At 43.9% G+C, this 25,780-nt stretch overlaps 1 protein-coding gene across 7 annotated transcripts in view; it reads left to right on the forward strand.

Annotated features, from left to right (window-relative positions):
• Positions 1-25,780, forward strand: part of LOC110504215 (fermitin family homolog 2) — a 67,709-nt gene that overhangs the window by 34,941 nt on the left and 6,988 nt on the right. For 3 of the 7 annotated variants that reach the window (XM_036963023.1, XM_036963021.1, XM_036963019.1), the window contains exons 4-13: positions 3,213-3,344; positions 7,166-7,198; positions 8,801-9,026; positions 9,205-9,307; positions 9,609-9,716; positions 20,081-20,215; positions 20,632-20,681; positions 24,489-24,613; positions 24,773-24,879; positions 25,137-25,361. In XM_036963023.1, the coding sequence (XP_036818918.1) occupies positions 3,213-3,344; positions 7,166-7,198; positions 8,801-9,026; positions 9,205-9,307; positions 9,609-9,716; positions 20,081-20,215; positions 20,632-20,681; positions 24,489-24,613; positions 24,773-24,879; positions 25,137-25,361 (1,244 nt within the window). The remainder of the gene's footprint in view (positions 1-3,212; positions 3,345-7,165; positions 7,199-8,800; positions 9,027-9,204; positions 9,308-9,608; positions 9,717-20,080; positions 20,216-20,631; positions 20,682-24,488; positions 24,614-24,772; positions 24,880-25,136; positions 25,362-25,780) is intronic. The other 4 variants (XM_036963025.1, XM_036963024.1, XM_036963020.1 and 1 more) reach the window with 3 other exon arrangements.

Raw genomic sequence — 25,780 nt, forward strand, 5'->3', positions numbered from 1 at the left:
TCTGCCTCCCCCTCTCTCCTCTCCTCCTTCTCAGTATTGGCAGGCTGCATCAGGGGCCTGCATTCCTCTCCTCCTTCTCAGTATTGGCAGGCTGCATCAGGGGCCTGCATTCCTCTCCTCCTTTCATGTGACTGATGAAAAGAAGGGCTCTGTCCATTCTTTGTTCAGCCCATCTCTTGCAGGTGCTGGGGTCAAACGTAGACATCATAGCCATTTCCAATACCAAACAGTTATGTGGTTAACAGAACTTGAAGCTTTGGTGCAACTCCCATTGACACACTTGTTGACTCACTCCTCTGTGCTCAGCAGTGCTAAGGCTAGGTAGCCCGTCTGCACTCAAATGGCTGTATAAGGGCACAGGGCTTGTGCTGCAATGCAAGAGAGCGGAAGGAGAGGGAGGAAAGGCTATAGAGAGAGGGGGAGAGTGAGAGGAAGAAAAGGTTATAGAGAGAGTGAGAGGAAGAAGGTTATAGAGAGAGTGAGAGGAAGGAAAGGTTATAGAGAGGGGGAGAGTGAGAGGAAGGAAAGGTTATAGAGAGAGGGGGAGAGTGAGAGGAAGGAAAGGTTATAGAGAGAGGGGGAGAGTGAGAGGAAGGAAAGGCTATAGAGAGAGGGGGAGAGTGAGAGGAAGGAAAGGCTATAGAGAGAGGGGGAGAGTGAGAGGAAGGAAAGGCTATAGAGAGAGGGGGAGAGTGAGAGGAAGGAAAGGCTATAGAGAGAGGGGGAGAGTGAGAGGAAGGAAAGGCTATAGAGAGAGGGGGAGAGTGAGAGGAAGGAAAGGCTATAGAGAGCGGGGGAGAGTGAGAGGAAGAAAGGTTATAGAGAGAGTGGGAGGAAGGAAAGGTTATAGAGAGAGGGGGAGTGTGAGAGGAAGGAAAGGCTATAGAGAGAGGGGGAGTGTGAGAGGAAGGAAAGGCTATAGAGAGAGGGGGAGAGTGAGAGGAAGGAAAGGCTATAGAGAGAGGGGGAGAGTGAGAGGAAGGAAAGGCTATAGAGAGTGAGTGGGAGGAAAGGCTATAGAGAGTGAGTGGGAGGAAAGGCTATAGAGAGAGGGGGAGAGTGAGTTGTAGGAAAGGCTATAGAGCGGGGGGAGAGTGGGCTACCGTCTGGTTTGTTCTTAGTGCTTTTTGCTATAGTAACACTAACACTAACTAAACAAACTACTCTCCCTCTATCCCACACATACATGTTCCTCCCCAGCAATGGAAAATAGGGAGTGAGGTTTAAAATGGGCAAATATAGGACAAAATGACATTTTAAATTCCTAAGTCACAACCACCATCTCTTAAATGAGAGTAGAAGCATAGACAAAAGTCATTTACCATTTACCCCAGCTGTGCTTTTAGAATCTAGACAGTGCACATCTATCTTTTCCAGATGCATTCTGGCAGATTCAGCCAGCTCCTCAGTACCATCCTAAACGCTAGAGATGAATGTTGAGTGATGGTTCCCTGGCCTCCTCAGCCAACACGGAGAGAGAAGTATGCAGCTCTGTTTTACTCATTATATCAGGTCTGCAGTATCTGCGCCTGTCAGAGGAGACTTTAAACAGAGCTCCCAGCATAGTTTAATTACGCGCACACACACGCACCTTCAAACTGTGAACTGCAATGTGACTGTTTACTTCTCAGCTAGTCTTTTGATATACACACACATGTACAGATACACAAGATCTGATATGTAGTTGTTTATGCCAGCTGTTGCCTCTCAGCTAGTCTCTCATCCAGTATGTTGTGAAGAAGTGCTAGGCTAGAGTCTATGGTGTTATGACATAAGACATATTTGTTAATACAAACAGCTCATTATTTAGTGACTGCTGCTAGACACTGACATTGTGTGATATCAGAGGAGCTGCTGCACTTCACACTGCAGCGTATTTCGTGTGTGTTCGTGTAGGGCTGTGACGGTCACGGAATTTTGAATGACTGTTATTGGTCAGTGAAATGACCGCGGTCACCGGTATAATTGTTTGAATAGCATTTTTCTACTTGTTTTAATTGTTTTCTTTTTTTATGACGCACATTTTCTCCTCCTGACTGCATGTGCTGCTGCTGCAGGGAGGGGGTTGTTGCCTAGGCAACCAAATCCTTGTTTGCTTTAACATGTTTGTTTCAGCAACGGTCCATGCTATCTGGGATTATTGGGACCTCACAACTCTGACGTTACCCCATTTGAAGATGCAATTTAAAATTGGTAGGTTTTAGAGCTGTACCAAGGATACCGTATAGCACTAACCTTTCAGCAAGGAGTAACAACGTTTCATCACCTTGTAAAGAGTCCATGTTACCGCGGAAACGGACTAAACCGCACGAATGCCCGGCTGTCCCGTCTTCAGTCAGGTTCATGTGGAACAAACAACTCAAAACCCCCCAAAATGATTTATTATTAATTTTAAATGTTATTTTATGTTTATGATGGTCTTCATCCATAATCGTCGGTTAAACAATTATTTGTTAATTGTGCCAGCTCTATGTACGTGTGCAGGTAGTCGACTACACATCCCCATCCCTCTCGTTTGGGGAAGGTTAGGGGGGTGTTGGAGTCCTCCCCTTCTCATATTGTCTTTGTGCTGGGTTTGCCTACCTCCTATTCTAATTCTTTAAGTCAACGGTGTGGTTCATGTGAGGCCTGGAGTTGAAAGACTCCTACCTGCTATCTGTAAACAAAGGGCAGTGACACACCATCACATCAGGTATGACCAATGTAAACAGGATGTACCTGAGCTCAATTTCAAGTCTCATAGCAAAGGGTCTGAATACGTATGTAAATAAGGTATTTCTGTAACAAGATGTGGAACAAGTTAAGGGGTCTGAATGCCTTTCGACTGCACTGTATGTATAAGGGGTAAGGTGACTAGGCATCAGGATATATGATAAACAGAGTAGCAGCAGCGTATATGATGATTGTATCTGGCTGTGTGTGTGTATAGAGTCAGCATACATGTATCTGCATATTGTGTGTGTGAGCAATTTTAGTGTGTTGGTGTCAGTGTGCGTACGTGTGTAGGGCACTTTGAGTGTACATCGAGACATAAGAATTAAAATACAGGGCTCAACTCGGTCTGTGTAGTCATGTTGTTAGGTATTTATCAGTCTTGTGGCAGGGGGATAAGCTGTTCTGGAGCCTGTAGGTGTCAGACTTGAAGCACCGGGACACTGTTTTGGATTTCTTGTAACTCGTCTCTGTTTCTCTCTCGGTGTCTCCCTCTCTAGACATCCGTCATCCAGAGGAGGCGTCTCTGCTGCGTAAGCCCCGCGACCCCAAGAAGAAGAAGAAAAAGCTGGAGGAGGCTGAGGAGGCGGCTCTGGAGCTGGAGGGGCCACTGCTCACCCCTGGATCAGGTAGTAAGTTTCACTCATTTTCCTCAAACACACAATGCCTACCCTGAACCCCATCTCCAACAGCCTTCTACTCCATAGTATCCTACTGGCTGGGCCTATGGATGCTAACCCAGTTAGCATATGCTTTCTAGCCTGTGGATACTGTCTAAACACTTAGCGGTTCTTCACAGTCCAATAACCGGTTGAATAGCATCCTTTGTCTTTCTTGGAGTATCTATCCCGCTACCTATAACCACCCATAGGGTTTTAAAAACAGTCGACAACAAAATGAGTTTTTAAAAAAAAAATTTTTTTTTTTATTATCTGCCTAAATAAGACTGAGTTTGAGGAGTAAGGGTATGATTTGCAGACTCTGGGTTCCTTACTCCTTGGCAGGGAGGGAGTGAATGGTTGGGATTCCTTGCATAGTTGGTCAGCCTGCCATTTTAAACTCAAACCAGGCTGCAGAGCAATAGCTACACGTGGCCACTCCTCCTCCCGCCTACTAGCCTTGTCAGTGAATTTGCTACAGTGATGTGAGGAAGGAGGAGGAACATGGTGCTGTGCTGTGGTATCTATGCAGTGTCAGCCAGCGTTGATAATGCTAAGGCAGTGTGAATAGGCCTCCATTGTCCCAGCCCTGCCCCTGTATCTACTTGGCCCACCATCCCAAACATGCATACACAGCCTGTAGGCTCCAGGAGGGGATGAGAAAAGGGGACAGAAGGGGTGAGAGTGGCAGGAGAGGGGGGTAAAAAGTGAAGGGGGGAGAAGGGACATTAAGCCAACAACCTCTGACTCTTGGCTCTCTCTCCAATGCTTTATGTCAATTCTATGCTTGTCGTTTCCCATTGCCATTTGACTCCATGGGTGATCCTGTGAAATAGTCTTACTTTTTCTGAGTATTAGAATAAAAGCAGAGTTTCCCTAATTCCTTGAGTTACACCTTTAATTTATATTATACAGTTGAAGTCGGAAGTTTACATACACCTTAGCCAAAAACATTTAAACTCAGTTTTTCACAATTCTTGACATTTAATCCTAGTAAAAATGCCTTAGGTCTTAGGTCAGTTAGAATCACCACTTTATTTTAAGAAAGTGAAATGTCAGAATAATAGTAGAGTGATTTATTTCAGCTTTTATTTCTTTCATCACATTCCCAGTGGGTCAGAAGTTTACATACACTAAATTAGTATTTGGTAGCATTGCCTTCAAATTGTTTAACTTGGGTCAAACATTTTGAGTAGCCTTACACAAGCTTCCCACAATAAGTTTGGTGAATTTTGGCCCATTCCTCCTGACAGAGCTGGTGTAACTGAGTCAGGTTTGTAGGCCTCCCTGCTTGCACACACTTTTTCAGTTCTGCCCACAAATCTTCTATAGGATTGAGGTCAAGGCTTTGTGACGGCCACTCCAATACCTTGACTTTGTTTTCGTTAAGCCATTTTGCCACAACTTTGGAAGTATGCTTGGGGTCATTGTCCATTTGGAAAACCCATTCGCGACCAAGCAGCAACTTCCTGACTGATGTCTTGAGATGTTGCTTTAATTCTCTCAATTCTTGCTTTACTTTCATTCTCTCTACTATTATTCTGACATTTCACATTCTTTAAATGTGGTGATCCTAACTGACCTAAGACAGGGAATTTTTACTAGGATTAAATGTCAAGAATTGTGAAAAACTGAGTTTTTAAATCTATTTTGTTTGTGTGTATGTATACTTCTGACTTCAACTGTATATACACTGCCGTTCAACAGGTTGGGGTCACTTAGAAATGTCCATGTTTTTGAAAGAAAAGCTTTTTTTGGTCATTTAATATAATATCAAATTGATCAGATTCATTAATGTTGTAAACAACTGTTGTAGCTGGAAACGGCCTTTTAAAACTTTATATTTTTTAATGGAATATCAACATAGGCGTACAGAGGTCCATTATCAGCAACCATCACTCCTGTATTCCAATGGCACGTTGTTAGCTAATTCAAGTTGATCATTTGAAAATGATAATTGATCATTAGAAAGCCCTTTTGCAATTATGTTAGCGCAGCTGAAAACTGTAGTTCTGATTTGAAGAAGCAATTAAACTGGCCTTTAGACTCGTTGAGTTTCTGGAGCATCAGCATTTGTGGGTTCGATTACAGGCTCAAAATGGCCAGAAACAAAGCACTTTCTTCTGAAACTCATCAGTCTATTCTTGTTCTGAGAAATGAAGGCTATTCCATGTGAGAAATTGAAGATCTCGTACAACGCTGTGAACTACTCCCTTCACAGAACAGTGCAAACTGGCGCTAACCAGAATAGAAAGAATGGGCTCATGTGAACAGTGAAGAGGTGTCTCCAGGATGCTGGCGTTCTAGGCAGTACATTATCTTGTCCTCTTGCTCAGTTGTACACCGGGGTCTCCCATTCCTCTTTCTATTCTGCTTAGAGCCAGTTTGCACTGTTCGGCGAAGGGCGTAGTACACAGCGTTGTATGAGATCTTCATTTTCTTGGCAATGCACTGTGTTTCTGATAAATTTGATGTTATTTTAATAGACAAAAAATGTGGTTTTCTTTCAAAAACAAGGACATTTCTATGTGACCCCATTCTTTTGAACAGGTGTGTGTGTGTGTGTGTGTGACTGGTATTGCCCCAAATATCACCACACAGATCAATAGGATATCAATGTTAGTAGTTCGCCAGGGGTTTCTAAAATGAATTTGGCCAAGCCAAAACTCTATGCAAAGAGTCAAAATTGCTTTAGGATAAAGACTTTCAGAAAAACGTGTGCGCACATACACCTCCCCCCAGCTCAGATGGTAGGAGTGAGTAAATGTTTAATGTGCAGTGTTTCATGGCTGAGCTGCTGGGAGTTAATTTCTGACTGTTGTGTTGCTTCCCCTCTGGGAAGGGCTGTGGCCGCCTGATGGGAATAACAAGGCCCAGGCCTACGATGCAATATATACACACACACACACACACGCACCCACAGCCTCTTCCTTACACTTGATGCTATCTGTATGGTGCTCAGCCACTGCCTCTCCCTACAGTCCTGCCCATTCCACCCATACTGAAGGAGGCCCTCTGTTGCCTCTGACCTTGACCTGATAACTCCTTATCTCCTTCCCAACACACTCACTGGACCACAGAGGAAACCGGGTGAAGGGGCAATACTGCGGTCAAGATCAGTTGGCAAGATTTGACTTCAGAAGTTCACCCTAGACCAAGCAGGATGTTTTGGGTTGATCCAGATCGTGTTTAGAACGAGTCAGTTCTGACTCTAAAACCACAACCCATCTCCACCCACATGTCTACGCTGTCACTGGAAAATCCCAGACCCCCCCACACATCCATATTACTAGCAGTTGACTATGACACAGAACTAGGACTAAGACCATGCCTGCTGCTCCTCTGCCATGGGGTCTGCTACTCTGCTGTTCCTCTCAGATGATCAGCTCTACAATATTCTCATCATGTAAAGTTATGTCCAGGACTTTAATTTCAGTAGGTATGTTATGTATCCCTGGGTCATTCCAACGAACACCCTGCCCTGCCTGGCTTTTCAATTGGAAATTTGATAGGAACTGTCCATGGTTTGCCATACCACGTTCCTTTCTCCTCTGTTGAGGGGGCAACGGGATCTAATCTAGGGCTGGTTAGATTGGCATACTGGCAGTGCCCTTCCCTGGTACTCATTCTCATCCATGTTCTTTAAAAAAAACTCCTACTCCCTACTTTTTCTTTTTTCCTCTTGTCTTTTAAATATCTCCTTGTTTTAATATCTCTTTTAATCTGTCCTCTTGTTTTTGTTCCTTTTCCTCTGCTTTCCTTCCCTTCCTCCTTTTTCTCTTTTCCCACTCCAGCCTCTGAGATAATTTACATTGGGCCGGTCAAAGGTAAGGTTTCTCCTGGTCTTCTGTCTGCTTTCTCCCCTTCCTCACGGCCTCCCGTTTCCCTTACCCCCTCACCCCTCAGCTGGAGTGATGGTCTGGTCACCTGACAAGGCTGTATCCATAGGAAGCCAGCTGCTGCCCTTGTCACCGGAATGAGGAAATCAGCTGACTCTGGTTACAAGATAGGCTTTGCCTCACTCCAACAGAACCAAGCTCACTAAAACCAGCTTTGCTCACTATGTGTTTGTTTTGCTAGAAATCTGTTCACGGTTTGCTCAGCAGGTACCAGGAAGAGTGAAATATAATGATTAAGTGGTTGGAAGAAGGATGGTATGTCCACAACAATACATTCACCCAATTTCAAATGGACCAACCCCATCCCAAATCCATACAGAAGCCATGTGTAGAAACAGACACTTTTATATGGTGACAAAGCGCTGGGTGGTCTACCCCTCCAGACCCTAGCAGTCCCCAGTGAAGGGGGTTGAAGGATTAGGAAATGTTAACATAGTTGGTGCCCTCCAGCCCATTTGCACTGTCCCACTGAAAGTCAACGGCTGGGAGTAACCACTTTGGCCTGACAGTGTATATACTCTTATCAGCTTTCCCTAGATGTTTGGGATTCCTCCTGTGACCGTATGGGAGAGCAGCGCTCTAGCTGACCTGCCTTGCCTCCCTCCCTGCATTTATGAGTCGACCTTTATAGAGCCTTCTAGAAACCCTTGCTGTTCTCATTACTTTGACTGTATTAGACACACACACAGGCCATTTCTTGTTGAGATTGTGGTTAGTGGTTTGGCCTGCCTATTTTTTCAGGCCAACGGGGCCTGGTCAGTGTGGGTTGTTACTACAGGCTAGCCAACAGGAAGTGTCATGGTTTCACATTGGTTATTTATGTCTTAGGTCAATTATCAATGGCTTCAATCTGAATAGATCTCTATTTTTTTCATACACACACAACTCTTTATATATGAGCACTTCTCCAGCCAAGGGAGCCCAATCTCTCCCTCCAAACGCACATCCACCGTTTTCCCCTAAATGGAACACAAACAAATCAGAGATGCTATCTTTAACACTTTTGTGTAACATCCTCCACTGCCCCTCTCATATGTTGCTGGTTGTGCTGTATAGTTTGCTCTGTGCACCTCTCAGGTTGTGGACCATGTGATCATGATCGTATGAACCATGTGCATGATAAAGCGCATCAACAGCATTGGCAGGGCATCAAGCACCGGTCAGATCGGTGGTGCTACCAACCACAGGCTGCAAGTGTGTGTTGTGGAACAATGGTCACTTTTTTTGGAGGCACTTGTGCTTTGCGCTACACTCACACGTTCAGTACCTTCTGTTGCAGGGGACTGTATTGTGACTGTTTTATCGTATTCAGTGTTTTGCAGGTATGGTACTTGTGATATGTCTTTGTCTTGGTGGATGTCACTTACACAATTGGGATCAATTTCAATTTAGGAAGTGAATTGAAATTCTAATCTAAGAATTGAAAATACATTTTTTATTGGAATTTCAATCACTCTCCAACTGAAATGGAATTGAGCCCAACATTCCTCAGTCTAACCCAGGGTACAACACGTGTTGTCTGGTTTGCAGGAAGCATCTACTCCAGTCCAGGCCTGTACAGTAAGACCATGACCCCCACTTATGACTCCAGAGACGGCAGCCCCCTGTCCCCTACCACCGCCTGGTTCGGAGATAGCCCCCTTTCTGAGGGCAATCCCAGCATCCTTGCTGTCAGCCAGCCAATATCCTCGCCCGATATCCTGGCTAAACTCTACAAGTCCCAGTCCCTCCTGGACAAGGCCAAGATCAACCAGGGGTGAGTCGCCCTAATAATAACCATCTAGCACCAGTCTTGTCTGCTGTAGTGCAACTGGCCCCTGTTTCACAACTTTATTAAAACTGAGGTCATTCTGTTTGTGGAACCTTCTTTCAGAAGTGTGACAGTCACTGTTCTGTCAAATATGGTGTGTTTTATTTCTCGGGTGTGTGTGAAGATGGCTGGACTCGTCCAGGTCTCTGATGGAGCAGGATGTCAAGGAGAACGAGGTGCTCCTCCTGCGGTTTAAATACCACAGCTTCTTTGACCTCAACCCCAAGGTACAGTACATGGACTTGTTTTTCCATCAGATGAGACTTTAGGGTTTCTCAACTTTTATTGCGTTTCTCTGAATTGTGTAACAACTTACACACCACAAGCAAAATAGACACACACACACACACACACCCCACCAGCCTACATCTGCAGCTGGCAGATTTTTGGGGAGCGTAAAGTGGAGAGGAAGTACCCCTCTGGGCCGTCCTGTTTTCTCAGCTGGAATGTCTCTGAGTGATGTGTGTGGGTCTATGCTATGTACTTGTGAAGAGGCAGGCTTAGTGCTATGTTTTCTCCCCCCTGCAGTACGATGCCATCCGGGTGAACCAGCTCTATGAGCAGGCCAAGTGGGCCATCCTGCTTGAGGAAATAGAGTGCACTGAGGAGGAGATGATGATGTTCGCCGCTCTGCAGGTGAGATGTGTGTGTGTGCGCCTATGTGCGTGCGCGTCATGTTAATTGGCCTGGTTGAGGACTGCTTACTAAGCCCTCCAGTAGTTATCTTCTCTATGGGCTCACTGCCCGTTGAACAGAACACTGCAGAACAACTAATGAATTGAATGGGCGTGTTGCCCAGGGGTTAGACTTGGATGTGGTGGGTGTCTGGTCTGCTTCGGTACTCAAACTCCACCACTTTTCAACCTCGTTTTCATTATCTCCGGCACAATACCAGTCTACATGTGTGAAAAAGTTACATTAAATTTTTTTTACTTTTTTAAAAATGATTTTAAAACACTGATTCACAGTGATGTGGGGAGAGAAAATACCCTCCCCCTGGCTAGAAACTCTTTGCAGGTTTTGAAAATCAGTTTCTTACTTTTAAACCTACCACGTGATGTCACAGAGGAAGCATTTTTTAGGACATTTCTTATCTTTTTAGCACATACAGAACCGGTCAAAAGTTAGAACACCTACTCATTCCAGGGTTTTTCATTATTTTCACTATTTTCTACGTTGTAGGATAATAGTGAAGACATCAAAACTATGAAATAACACATATGGAATCATGTAGTAACCAAAAAAGTGTTAAACAAATCAAAATATACTTGAGTCTTTGATGTAGAAACCCTTTGCCTTGATGACAACTCTTGGCATTCTCTCAACCAGCTTCATAAGGTAGTCACCTGGAATGCATTTCAATTAACAGGTGTGCCTTGTTAAAAGTAAATTTGTGGAATTTCTTTCCTTAATGCGTTTGAGCCAATCAGTTGTGACAAGGTAGGGGTGGTATACAGAAGATAGCCTAATTTGGTAAAAGACCAAGTCCATAATATGGTAATAGCAGCGCAAATAAGCAAAGATAAATGACAGTCCATCATTACTTTAAGAAATGAAGGTCAGTCAATGAAGAATATAAAATTATATTTTGATTTAACACTTATTTTTTTTGATTACAACATGATTCCATATGTGTTTTTTCATAGTTTTGATGTCTTCACTATTATTCTACAATGTAGAAAATGGTGAAAATAAATAAAACCATTGAATGAATAGGCGTGTCCATCCTTTATGTATTTATGTATTGTATATAGACACTTGTTTGGTGCTGGCGATAATGAATAGGAGGTTGAGAAGTGGCACAATTGTCCTTTTAACTGTATGCAATATTGTATGCTTTCATGGAACAACTGCAATGAAACCAAAATGATCCTGTCTGTGACGCCTGGGCCTTAGCCCCTTGCTATTTCCGACCCTCGTAAAGCCTGAGTGACAGGACCTGGGGGCGCCAGCGTGTCCTCACCCCAACGGGTAATTATAGGGTAACCACAGCTACTAGTGCTGAGCGATTTAGTGCTTTTTGAGGTCCGTTCGGTTTCGGGTTCAGTTATTAAAAAATAAACACGGTTTTCGGGTTTTGATACATTTTTATATGAAATGCGTGTTGAATGCTGTAACAACACAGAATGAAACAATGAATAAAAGTCCCATGATGATAGTGACTGCCCATTACTGCTTATCTCTTACTGACCATTTATTTACATTATTTTAATAAAATATCTGTTGTGTATATTACATTAGTTTTATTATTTCATCTCATCTATATAGAGCTGCTGCCTACTGTATGCTGTCTGATAAATCACTATTTTAGTAGTTATTCAATGTAAATAAGGCATACTTTTATGACTGCTGAACACTAGCTATCATTCACTTAGATCATGTATTTTCAGGTAGAGATACCTTGCGAGGCAACTGCTCTCTACCCTGCATTTATCTCTTTTCTCAACCTCTGTCTGCCCCATGCTATCCTAACATAGCAGGCGTAAAATAAATGCACAGACTGGACAAGTAGTTGCACAGTGGATTATGGTCGTTGTCAGTGGCAATTTTAGCATGCAAATCTTGGTGGGGCAAAGCTGTCCCAACAGCAGTCTCAACACCTTACCACCGCTACACCTGGCTATCAGCGGAGCCTTGTCTGGCAGCAAAACAGTTCATTCCGCCTCATTTACTGCCTCATTTACTGCTGATCTGGCTGACTTGCTTAACCCTTGTGTTGTCTTAAGGGTCAAAAATGACCCGACAGTATGTTTAACAGCAGAGACAACCACCTAAATGACATTTTTTTTCAACTTGAAATTTGATGACTTTTCCTAGAGTGACCACAAAATTAGAAAAAGTGAAACATCGCCTTTGTTCTTATTTCCATGAAAGCTGTAAAACACCAGGGTACAAAGATTGCCTGGTCAAAAACGACCCTAAGACAGTTATAAAATAATTTACACATTTTAAAGACACACCCACACAATGAGAAATTGAGATTGTGTGCTACTGATTGAACTCAGCATCTCCCCTCCACGACCCCACACATGACTCAAGTTCACAGACAAAATAAACATTTCAGACAAAATAAACATTTCTTGAAAGCATTGTTTACTAATGGGGAATGCAGTCAGAGGCTATAAAGGTACTGCAGATGACAGTTCCTCCAGTTTTCTCTTTGCTGAAGCCATGAGTGCCATGAGTGCCCAACAGGTCGTAGATCTGATTTTTTTCAGATGTCCAGGAGGAACAAATGAACAATGATTTAGTAGAGGATGAGGTGTCTGCAGAAGAAGATGGGCAAGAATACAACCCAAAGCACGATGCATCATCTTCAGATGAAGAAGAAATCCCCCAAGCTAAGACATTTTGGTCAAAGAAGAGCAAAATAACATGGTCCTTGTCACCATATGACAACCAGGGCAGGATGGCAGCACAGAATGTCATAAGGACGACCCCAGGACCCACAAGACATGCAGTTGTCCATGACCAGGACATCGCATCAACGTTCTACATGTTCATCACATCTGGAGATGACAAATTTGGAGGGTTTCTGTAAATATGGAGACTACTGGAAAAGGACGAGATTGGACGAGATGAGATTGACCTGCGTGCCTACATAGGGCTGCTAATTTTAGCGGGCGTGTTTAGGTCCCGAGGCGAGGCTACATGTAGTCTCTGGGATGCAGAGAGGGGAAGGGTGATTTTCCGAGCCACGATGCCACTGAAAGTCTTTCACACTTTCTCAAGAATGCTACGATTTGATAACCGTGAGTCAAGACTTAACAATTATGACAGGTGTTGTAATAATAAAGTGGTGTCCACTGATTTTAAATGCGGTCTTTATGCATTGTGAACAGGGAAAATTGAGATATTCCTAAAGTTTCATGAATAACAGGTTGTTTCTTCATGCAAAATAGATTTGTGGTTTAAAATTCAATTAAGCTGCTTTTTTTTAGGGGTTTAGAGAAGTCGGGTCAATTTTTTTATCCTTAGGACAAGGGGAGTATACAGAATGTTAAGACTACACAAGGGTTTTAAACAAATGTGGTTTCTACTGACAATTGAGATGTGCAAACTATGGCATAAGGGGATGACAAGCGGATAAGAGGCAATCTGTAATTTCGATGAAGACATTAACCTGTTGCGTCGAGCAATCGCGTATCTGGGAGCGTAATTATAGCCTCAAGCTCATTACCATAACGCAACATTAACTATTCATGAAAATCGCAAATGAAATAAATATATTGGCTCACAAGCTTAGCCTTTTGTTAACAACACTGTCATCTCAGATTTTCAAAATATGCTTTTCAACCATAGCTACACAAGCATTTGTGTAAGAGTATTGATAGCTAGCATAGCATTAAGCCTAACATTCAGCAGGCAACATTTTCACAAAAACAAGAAACATTCAAATAAAATCATTTACCTTTGAAGAACTTCGGATGTTTTCAATGAGGAGACTCTGTTAGATAGCAAATGTTCAGTTTTTCCAAAAATATTATTTGTGTAGGAGAAATCGCTCCATTTTGTTCATCACGTTTGGCTAAGAAAAAAAAAACGAAAATTCAGTCATTACAACGCCAAACTTTTTTCCAAATTAACTCCATAATATCGACAAAAATGGCAAACGTTGTTTAGAATCAATCCTCAAGGTGTTTTTCACATATCTATTCGATGATAAATCATTCGTGGCAGTTTGGTTTCTCCTCTGAACCAAATGGAAAAATGCACGCAGCTGGAGATTACGCAATAATTTCGACGGAGGACACCAAGCGGGCACCTGGTAAATGTAGTCTCTTATGGTCAATCTTCCAATGATATGCCTACAAATACGTCACAATGCTGCAGACACCTTGGGGAAATGACAAAGTGTAGGCTCCTTCTTGGCGCATTCACAGCCATATAAGGAGACATTGGAACACAGCGCATTAAAAATCTGGGGCACTTCCTGTATGAAATTGCATCTTGGTTTCGCCTGTAGCATTAGTTCTGTGGCACTCACAGACAATATCTTTGCAGTTTTAGAAACGTCAGTGTTTTCTTTCCAAAGCTGTCAATTATATGCATAGTCGAGCATCTTTTCGTGACAAAAGATCTTGTTTAAAACGGGAACGTTTTTTTATCCAAAAATTAAGAGCGCCCCCTATATCGAAGAAGTTAATGAGGGATCTAGGATGGACGTAGTCAGTATAACTGTTTGTTCAGCACACTTGAAATGTACAGCGACAGAATTGAAAACATTGGTCGTTTTTAGTGTTCTCCCTGTACACCAAGTCAGAACAGTCGGATAAAGAAAGGGGGCATAATAAGCAGATAATGAAAGCTCTTACAAGATTCGATGATTGATTGATTACATTTCTCAAAAACGAGTTATAGTCTACATGTGCACCACCAAGTCAAAATACAGTGCCTTGCGAAAGTATTCGGCCCCCTTGAGCTTTGCGACCTTTTGCCACATTTCAGGCTTCAAACATAAAGATATAAAACTGTATTTTTTTTGTGAAGAATCAACAACAAGTGGGACACAATCATGAAGTGGAACGACATTTATTGGATATTTCAAACTTTTTTAACAAATCAAAAACTGAAAAATTGGGCGTGCAAAATTATTCAGCCCCTTTACTTTCAGTGCAGAAAACTCTCTCCAGAAGTTCAGTGAGGATCTGAATGATCCAATGTTGACCTAAATGACCAATGATGATAAATACAATCCACCTGTGTGTAATCAAGTCTCCGTATAAATGCACCTGCACTGTGATAGTCTCAGAGGTCCGTTAAAAGCGCAGAGAGCATCATGAAGAACAAGGAACACACCAGGCAGGTCCGAGATACTGTTGTGAAGAAGTTTAAAGCCGGATTTGGATACAAAAATATTTTTTCCCAAGCTTTAAACATCCCAAGGAGCACTGTGCAAGCGATAATATTGAAATGGAAGGAGTATCAGACCACTGCAAATCTACCAAGACCTGGCCGTCCCTCTAAACTTTCAGCTCATACAAGGAGAAGACTGATCAGAGATGCAGCCAAGAGGCCCATGATCACTCTGGATGAACTGCAGAGATCTACAGCTGAGGTGGGAGACTCTGTCCATAGGACAACAATCAGTCGTATATTGCACAAATCTGGCCTTTATGGAAGAGTGGCAAGAAGAAAGCCATTTCTTAAAGATATCCATAAAAAGTGTCGTTTAAAGTTTGCCACAAGCCACCTGGGAGACACACCAAACATGTGGAAGAAGGTGCTCTGGTCAGATGAAACCAAAATTGAACTTTTTGGCAACAATGCAAAACGTTATGTTTGGCGTAAAAGCAACACAGCTGAACACACCATCCCCACTGTCAAACATGGTGGTGGCAGCATCATGGTTTGGGCCTGCTTTTCTTCAGCAGGGACAGGGAAGATGGTTAAAATTGATGGGAAGATGGATGGAGCCAAATACAGGACCATTCTGGAAGAAAACCTGATGGAGTCTGCAAAAGACCTGAGACTGGGATGGAGATTTGTCTTCCAACAAGACAATGATCCAAAAAATAAAGCAAAATCTACAATGGAATGGTTCAAAAATAAACATATCCAGGTGTTAGAATGGCCAAGTCAAAGTCCAGACCTGAATCCAATCGAGAATCTGTGGAAAGAACTGACAACTGCTGTTCACAAATGCTCTCCATCCAACCTCACTGAGCTCGAGCTGTTTTGCAAGGAGGAATGGGAAAAAATTTCAGTCTCTCGATGTGCAAAACTGATAGAGACATACCCCTAGCGACTTACAGCTGTAATCGCAGCAAAAGGTGGCGCTACAAAGTATTAACTTAAGGGGGCTGAATAATTTTGCACGCCCAATTTCAGTTTTTGATTTGTTAAAAAAGTAAGTAAGGATTAAAAATAATTTTCCAGTTTACTTGATTCATGATGACTGCTAGCTACGATTTTTTAAGTGTGATGTTGACATGATTAGTCCAATCAAAGCTACTGTAGAGAATGTGATTTGATGTAATTTTAATCTGTGGCCAATGACCTTGGCCTTCTTGGATGGGCACTTCTAATATAACTCTATGGCAGAACCCAATGGGCTTCCTTTAGACTTGGTGGTGACATAGTGTCCCCATGAGTGACAGAACACTGAGCCAATCATGGTGACGCGCTCTATATTTTCTGCTATCTTGCCCCACCACCACAGAAAGCACTGAGCTAGGCTGAAACGCCTGCATTTTGGAGCTGCCTTACTCAAGAAAACAAAGTGCATGTTTGTATGCTGCTTTATTTAACTCAATTATATATACGCTAACGTTCAAAAGTTTGGTCACTTAGAAATGTCCTTGTTTTTGAAAGAAAAGCACTTTTTTTTTATCCATTTAAAATAACATTTATCAGAAATACAATGTAGACATTGCTAATGTTGTGAATGACTATTGTAGCTGGAAAAGGCACTTAAAAAATATATATAGTTATGGAATATCTACAGAGCCCCGTTATCAGCAACCAGCACTCCTGTATTCCAATGGCATGTTGTTAGCTAATCCAAGGTTATCATTTTCAAAGTAATCATTAGAAAACCCTTTTGCAATTATGTTAGCACAGCTGAAAATTGTTGTGCTGATTTTAAAGAAGCAATAAAACTAGCCTTCATAGTCTAGTTGAGTATCTGGAGCATCAACATTTGTGGGTTTGATTACAGGCGCAAAATGGCCAGAAAAAAAGTAACTTCTGAAACTTGTCAGTCTATTTTTGTTCTGAGAAATGAAGGCTATTCCATGCGAGACAATTCAAGAAACTGAAGATCTCATACAATGCTGTGTACTACTCCCTTCACAGAACAATGCAAACTGGCTCTATGCAGAATAGAAAGTGGGAGGCCCTGGTGCACAAATGAGCAAGAGGATAAGTACGTTAGTGTCTAGTTTGAGAAACAGATGCCTCACGTCCTCAACTGGCAGCTTCGTTAAATAGTACCTGCTAAACACCAGTCTCAACGTCAACAGTGAAGAGGCGACTCCGGGATGCTGGCCTTCTAGGCAGAGTTGCAAAGAAAAAGCCATATCTCAGGCTGGCCAATAAAATAAAAAAATTAAGATGGGCAAAAGAACAGACACTGGACAGAGGAACTCTGCCTAGAAGGCCAGCATCCCAGAATCGCCTCTTCACTGTTGACGTTGAGACGGGTGTTTTGCAGTTACTAAAAAATGACCAGCTTGCTGGTCATTGTGGTTAGTTTAGCACAGAAAATGTGGTAATTATGTTGAGTATTGGCCTGTTGGAAGCTACAACTCGCTTCTACATCACACAGTTCGGGCTTGATCTGATTTATCTTTTAGAGAAAAAAACAATGACATGGAATTCAAATAATTGTTCCGACATTGGTGAATGAGTTGTTTTAAAAACCGAACAATAACATACATTTTTATTATTTACTCAGCACTAAGGCTACTGGACTCACCCCACAACTACTGGATGGAACACCCACTCCAACCGGACCTGTAGCCTCCTACACATTCCTCTATCCCCATTTACACTGAAAGCTGTTAACTACTATGCTACGTTTTCCAACAGGGGCCGAGACATTTATTAATACACCATTGGTTGAGGGTTTAGTGTTTCGACCCCCCTGAGGAGATGCTGATCTGCAGTTTGTTTGGATTAACAGCTAGCCTGTCACTACCTGTCTGTTAGCACAGCTATCTCACTCTCTCTTGCTAAGTTAAAGGTATCTGTTGGAGTCATGGCTAAGGTTTCCCTGAAGTCAGGCAGGAAGAGAAGGGGTGGGTTTATTACATTAAGTGGTCTGTGTCCAGGGAGCTGGCTGGCATTAGCAGGCTATCACCTGGAAATGTCAGCTTGTCTCAGTATAGCGACTAGCCAGCCATGTCCAGCTCAGTAAACAGGCCTGTATTTGGAGTCCATAGGGTGGAGAATAAAAGCACAGGGCATGGTCTGCAAATCAGCCTACTGCTCCCAATTCCAACTCTATACATACAACGCACACACCAGTAAATCACATCCCAGAAACACAGTGTAGTGTGGGTGTCGGAGGTAGATGTATGGGGAGATTCTCATTTGGGCAAAAGACTGTCCTCTCTCCTCCGTCACCCGGAAACCGATAAGTGGTTGAGTGTTGTGGCAATTTGTTAGTAGGTAAACAGGAGTGTCCTCCCCTCTCGATAGCCACCTTTCATTGAGGATACTTATGTTTATCCGAACAAATTTTTGGGGATTACTCTACACATTTATTTTGGGATCCACCCCCTGTAAACAATTTGCGTAATGATGTGCGTGTGGAGAATGACCGTCTCATTTCAAGCAAACACATTTCCAAACACGTTCACTCTCCTCGCCGACTCTCCTCGTTTAACTTTGACCTTTTTCAAAAGGAGGCAAAGGAGGAGAGAGGACGCAGGAGGTGAGCAAATCCAATTGAGGAAAGGCCATTGTGACATAGAGGGAGAAGCCTTTGTCCTACATTCTGAAACCCTAGCTGGCTATGAGCGCTTCCGCCAAAGCGTCCTGAAATATGCCTCTTTTCCTTTCCAGCCCCCTCTACCTCTCACCCCCACACCACCTCACTCCCTTCCTCCCTCCCTCTAGGCAGCTGTTCATTCATATATCGAAAGGGACTAGTGGGAGGTGGGGTGGCTTGAAAGTATAAATACCGTTTGTCAACAAGTTGTATTGAGTGTTGGTGAGTCATAGGCTTAGTGCCACTGTGGGGTGGATCAGGCCGTTCTGAGACTGACTCTCGTTGGTCCACATGATAATGCGTGAATGGCCAGGCAAGGTCAGGGACTCTCCCCAATATTACAAACAGGATTCTGAACAGACAAGATGGTATTTCCATTGTGAATCAGTGTAGAAATGTTGCACGCGATGTCCCAAGTCTGCACTACTCACATGTGCTTCTATTAAAGACACATTTACAGTCACTGCTGAGATTGCAGCATCTTGACCCTCCCACCCATTTTCTCTACTAAATCATACCCTTCCCTCCCAAAGCCACTCTGTCTCGACATGGTTGCTACACACTGTACACATACTTTGTTTTACAGTCATATTGTGGAGGTCAGGTCATCTGATGCAGCACTCCATTGCTCTCCTTCTTGGTCAAATAGCCCTTACACAGCCTGGAGGTGTGTTGTCATTGTCCTGTTGAGAAACAAATGATAGTCCCACTAAGCGCAAACCAGATGGGATGGTGTTTCGCTGCAGAATGCTGTGATAGTCATGCTGGTTAAGTGTACCTTGAATTCTAAATAAATCGGACCGTGTCACCAGCAAAGCACCCCCACACCATCACACCTCCTCCTCCATTCTTTATGGTGGGAAATACACATGCAAAGATCATCCGTTCACCCACACTGCGTCTCACACGTCTCACCCACACGGCGGCTGGAGCCAAAAATCTTCAATTTGGACTCCAGACCAAATGGACACATTTCCACCGGTCTAATGTCCATTGCTCGTGTTTCTTGGCCTAAGCAAGTATATTCTTATTATTGGTGTCCTTTAGTATTGGTTTCTTTGCAGCAATTCGACCATGAAGGCCTGATTCAAGCACAGTTGATGTTGAGATGTGTCTGTTACTTGAAATCTGAAGCATTTATTTGGGCTGCAATTTCTGAGGCAGGTATCTCTAATGAACATCCTCGGCAGCAGAGGTAACTCTTGGTCTTCCATTCCTGTGGCGGTCCTCATGAGAGCCAGTTTCAGCTTGGCGCTTGATGGTTTTTGCGATTGCACTTGGGAAAAACTTTCAAAATTCTTAATCTTCCGGATTGACTGACCTACATGTCTTAAATGGACTGTTTATTTGAGCCCTACAACTTTTGACCGGTAGTGTACATAGAAACAAAACCCAGTGGAGCAAAACCGAAAAGTGAATGTTTTTTTCTATTTTTTCTATTGATGTTCTCAATATAAAACAGGAGAATATTTGATCATGTGGTATTGAAATGACATGTCACCTTCATGGCATATAGAGTAAAGGACTAAGCTAAACCTTAACCCCTTCTCTATTTGTCCCCCAGTACCACATCAACAAGCTGTCCATCATGTCGTCAGGAAACCACATGAACAACAGTGAGAAGGAGGTGGACGAGGTGGACGCTGCCCTATCAGACCTGGAGATCACCCTGGAGGGAGGCAAGACCTCCAACACCCTGGTACTACACCTTACTGTCCTATACTAACCCTAACCCTGTCAGACCTGGCGATCACCCTGGAGAGAGGCAAGACTGTCCTATACTAACCCCAACCCTAACCCTGTCAGACCTGGCGATCACCCTGGAGGGAGGATAGGCCTACAACACCCTTGTACTACTTTAGTTCACTGAATGTTACTTTACTGCAATGCAAGAGGCTTGTTCAGAAGGTTAAATACTGTAGTTGGTATCACATGTGGCCATTGTTAAACGTACCCCTCCCCAAATTACTGTAGTTTATACAGCTTATCTGAGGAAGTTAAAGCTTGATTACACAACTGTTCCTTTATATGCAATGCTGAAATCATTGTTAGTTGTGCAGAATCCTACCCTTCTCCTTTAATCAATAAACGTGTTTGTTCTTCTCTTCCTCTCAGGGTGATATCACGTCCATTCCTGAACTGGCCGACTACGTCAAAGTCTTCAAGTGAGTTCAATAACTGCTTCTGCTGTAGAAGTTGTCTTTAATCGCAGCTGTAGCTGTAGTGTATCATCCTGAAATCCTAATCTTAACTAAGGTTGCAAAATTCCAGGAACTTACAATTAAATTCTCTGATTTTCCCAAATCCCGGTTGGAGGATTCCCGGAATCTGGAGGGAATAAGCAGGAAATCCGGAATCCTCCAACCAGGAGTTCTTCAAAACCAGGGAATTTCTTGAAATAATTTTGCAACCCTAATCTAAACCATTAAGGAGTAATTCAAAACTGACCTTGGGGGATCACGTGACCCTTGAACGAGATGGCCGCATGAACTAAGAGCTCCGCACAAGTAGTTTACCATTCTTAATCTTACCTCCACTTCAAGTTAACTCCTTTAGCTTTAGTCAAAAAGTAATGGCGGCTACAAAAGGCGATATTACAGGTGACATTTTTACCCGGACTCGAGCATTAGCTACGGGAAAAGCCTCCAAGAAAAAGCTAGTGCCATTTAGCCAGGAGCAAGAGAACCCATCCCCCCGAGGCCCAACAAATGCCAACCTCGCACTCTGTCGAAGACATCCTTTCTGAGCTGACATCCTTTCTGAGCTGACATCCCAACGTACAGAGCTCAACATCAAATTGGATTGCATTAAGTCTCAGCTCAGTGTGATAGGTGGCAAGGGGTGACAACCCTGGAAAATGCTTTGCCTGACAACAAGATAAGCATCAATGCGGGGCACCTGGATAAGGCAGAGGGGTGGATGCTATCCATGGAAAACTCACTGACCGACACCATGGAAACAATAGCATATGCTAAAAAGAAAATGGAGTATCTGGATGAGAAAATAGAGGACCTGGAAAACAGGGAGCGAAGGAATAATTGTGTTCTATTAAATCTGGGTGAAAAAGAACAGGGAACATGCCACTGATCCGCAAGACTAACTCCCCGAGTGGCTCCACCTGTCCACTGACAGGCCCATAGAAATCGAGAGCGCTCACTGAGGCCCCCACCAGCAGCCAGACAACCATTGTGCCCAATCACTTACGTTTCCTGAGATTCACTGACAAGGAACGAGTCCTACAGGCGGCGAAAATCAACACCGTTAGGGGGAAATGCCAAACTCACTTTACACCAGGACCTGTCAGCTGGAATACGCCGAAAGCGCAGAGTGTTTGACGTGGTGAAGAAATACTCCATTGACCGAGGCATCTTTAGGGGATTCAAATACCCAAACGAGCTCAGGATTCTTCAAGGAGCCCTGCAACACTTCAAAACTCCCGTAGAGGCAAAACGTTTTTTGAAGGACAATCCTGGTCACTGAGAAATGGACCAATGACTAAAAGCGATTACTGTTATTACTAATGGCGTTAAGACAACTTATAGTGTCATTATAGCTGTCTAATTTGTATTTATTTTCTTTTAGCTGAGAGAGGGATAGGCTCTATAGCCTAACCTAGGTCTAGTAATGTTTCAGCCTACTTTTATTTCCCCTTTTTTAATTATTATTTGTAGGTATTATTTTCACTTTGGCCTCCACCATTTATAGGCTGTCGATTACAATACATTTACAAACCTAACAGGAAGCTCAATGTGTCAATTTTATGCCTATGGCCTTATCCTGTTGATATTATGTTTTAATAAAAACAAGCAACTTATCCTATTGATCCCTATTAAGGATTTGCCCCAACATTTCGGTTTTATTTGGTCCAAACGATTAGCCCTATGTCCTTCGGGGGAGGTATATGTAGGCTGGGCTATTGAATTTGTTTTCTCCCTCTTTTTTTAATGTGGTCTGGACGTTGTCACTTACTCAATGTGGGGTGGAGAGGATGAGGCATTTCTTTGGTGGGGAGGGGGAGACGTGCGTTGCTAACTGTTCCTGTTTTTTTTTTTTTTGGAACACAGAATTGAGACTGAGCGGGGGGGGTAGAGATAATAGCTCCAACGGGATATGTCGAGTTGTTTGGGAACTCTGCTAGGGTGTTCAGAGAGTGTTATTTTATGTGATCGCAGTTGTAGTTATTCCCTCCAAGGCAATCAAACAAGCAAAATGCCGGTACAGCGACAAGGTGGAGTCGCAATTCAACGGCTCAGATACGGTATGTGGCAGGATCTACAGGAAATTACGGACTACAAAAACAGCCACGTTTTCCCGCTTTGAGGATAATACAGTGCCACTGTCACAGCTCACTAACAAAGACTGCGCCCCTTCCTTCTTGTGAGTGAAACGTTTAAATGTGTTCACCCTCTCAAGAATACTGGCCCAGACGGCAAGGCTAAATGGCCCAGGCAGCATCCCTAGCCGCGTCCTCAAAGCATTCATAGACCAGCGGGCTGGTGTTTACGGACATACTCAATCTCTCCCAAGCCCAGTCTGTTGTCTCCACATGCTTCAAGATGGCTACCACTGTTCCTGTACCCAAGAAGGCAAAGATAACTGAACTAAATGACTACGGCCCCGTAGCACTCACTTGTCATCATGAAGTTCTTTGAGAGGCTAGTCAAGGATCATATCACCACCACCACCTTACCGGCCACCCTAGATACACTTCAGTTTGCGTACCGCCCCAACAGGTCCACAGATGATGCAATCATCCTTCACTGCACACTGCCCTATCCCATATGGACAAAAATAATACCCATGTAAGACTGCTGTTAATTAACTACAGCTCAGCATTCAACACCATAGTGCTCATCAAGCTGGAGGGCCTGGTCTCAGCCCTGTGCAACTGGGTCCTGGACTTTCTGACGGGCTGCCCCCAGGTGGTGAAGGTAGGAAACACCTCCACTTCACTGTTCCACAACACAGGGGCCCCACAAGGGTGTGTGCTCAGCCCTCTCCTGTACTCCCTGTGTGGTCATGAACGCCTCCAACTCAATCTTCAAGTTTGCAGACGACACAATAGTAGTGGGCTTGATCACCAACAACGACGAGACAGCCTACAGGGAGGAGGTGAGGGCCCTCGGCATGTGGTGTGAGGAAAACAACCACTCACTCAACATCAACAAAACAAAGGAGATGATTGTGTAATTCAAGAAACAGCAGAGGGAGCACCCCCCTATCCACAATGAAGGGACAGTGGTGGAGAAGGTGGAACGTTTTAAGTTCTTGGGCGTAGACCTCACAGACAAACTGAAATGGTCCACCCATACACCGTGTGGTGAAGGCACATCAGCTAAATACATTTTGCTTGTCACCCAAAACCCCCACAAGCTTTTACAGATGCACAATCAAGAGCATCCTGTCGGGCTGTATCACAGCCTGGTACGGCACCTGCACCGCCCTCAACTGCAAGGCTCTCCAGTGGGTGGTGCGGTCTGCACAACGCATCACCAGGGGCAAACTACCTGCCCTCCATGACACCAACAGCACCCAATGTCAAAGGAAGGCCAAAAATATCATCAAGAACGACAACCACTCGATCCACTGCCTGTTCACCCCGCTATCATCCAGAAGGTCGGAACTAGAAGCACAAGCATTTCGCTTCACTCGCATTAACATCTGCTAACCATGTGTATGTGACCAATAAAATTTGATTTAATAAACACAGATGACGAGCTAGGTTTCCATCCAAGTGGTGACAGATTCTCATGCGAATAGTCCAAAGTCTGCATGAAAACATTTTCCCAGCGGAGATGTGCTTCCGTCAAATTTTGCAGATACGTCTGTACTTGATGACATGGTGCACATAAACACCTTTTGCGCTTCTATTCCCATGTACCTCGCTCTCTGCCTCTCGCTCTCTGCCTCCTCTCGCTGCCTTTCTCGCTCTCTCGCTGCCTCTCTCGCTCTCTCTCCTATGTATTTTCCAGGCCAAAAAAGCTGACACTGAAAGGCTACAAGCAATACTGGTGCACATTCAAGGACATCACAATTTCCTGCTACAAGAGCAAAGAGGAGGCTCATGGGACACCCTCCCTCCAAATGAATCTAAGAGGTACCAGGACCCCCCCCCCCCCCCACACACACACACACACACACACAGAAGAAGTCAACAGTTCCTTTATGACCTAAGTGTGTGATCCACAGTGGTGTGTGATAGATGGTTTTGACCCCCTCCTGTCCCCTTCCTCTGAACTTTTCCTTGTCTTTGTAGGTTGCGAGGTAACACCAGATGTGAACATTTCCAGTCAGAAATTCAACATCAAGTTGCTAATCCCAGTGGCTGACGGCATGAACGAGATCTGGCTGCGGTGTGACGCTGTGAGTGTGGCTCTCTGGCTTCCATTGGCTGCATGGAGGACTATCTGTCACCATGTCAAGAATACAATACATTTCCTCATGGTGTTACATTTAAAAGCGACTTAGAAACATATTAAGACTGATCAGATTTGTGTCAATAGTTGGAGTGTAGGTGAAAATATTGCAGTTACCACATTGGAAAGTGCTCTAGGACCTAATGAAAAGCCTTGTATGTCATTGGCCTCAGCATAACCACCACCTCCCTCCTTCCCATGCAGGAGAAGCCATATGCCCACTGGATGGCAGCGTGCCGCCTGGCCTCTAAGGGGAAGACCATGGCAGACAGCTCCTATAACCTGGAGGTCCAGAACATTCTATCCTTCCTCAAGATGCAGCACATGAACCCTGACCCGCAGTTCATCGCTGAGCCAGCTGTCACCAACGACATCAACTCTGAGTGCCTGGTGTCGCCGCGCTACCTGAAGAAGTACAAGAACAAGCAGGTAACTAGCCAGGGGCTGTGTGGAGAGGAGACCCCATCAATGTAGACAATAGATGATTGGCCCATCACTCCCTGGATTCAAATATGCATGCATACAGATGCATATTGCTACACTGCAAGTGAACTGACAAAAGCTATGGCAACAAAAAGCAACCCTTAATCATGTTCAGATGAGTTGACGTTAGTCAGGTGACGGTTTAAGGATAGTCTAGGATGGAGAGAGACGAAGGGGGAAGAGATAGGCAGAGCAGTGTTCAGGGTGGAGGTTGTTGTTTACTTCCCAGCTGGCCTGGGGTGCCTCCTGGCATCTGGGTTGTCCTGCACAGGAATGCAACCGCCCTCTCTCCCCTCTCCAAGCGGAACCCAGGACAACAGTCTAAAGTAGAGGATTACCACAAGTCACGCTCAAAGGCTATCTCC

The sequence above is a fragment of the Oncorhynchus mykiss genome, chromosome 25, assembly GCF_013265735.2.
Source record: "Oncorhynchus mykiss isolate Arlee chromosome 25, USDA_OmykA_1.1, whole genome shotgun sequence".
NCBI classification, from domain to species: Eukaryota; Metazoa; Chordata; class Actinopteri; order Salmoniformes; family Salmonidae; genus Oncorhynchus; species Oncorhynchus mykiss.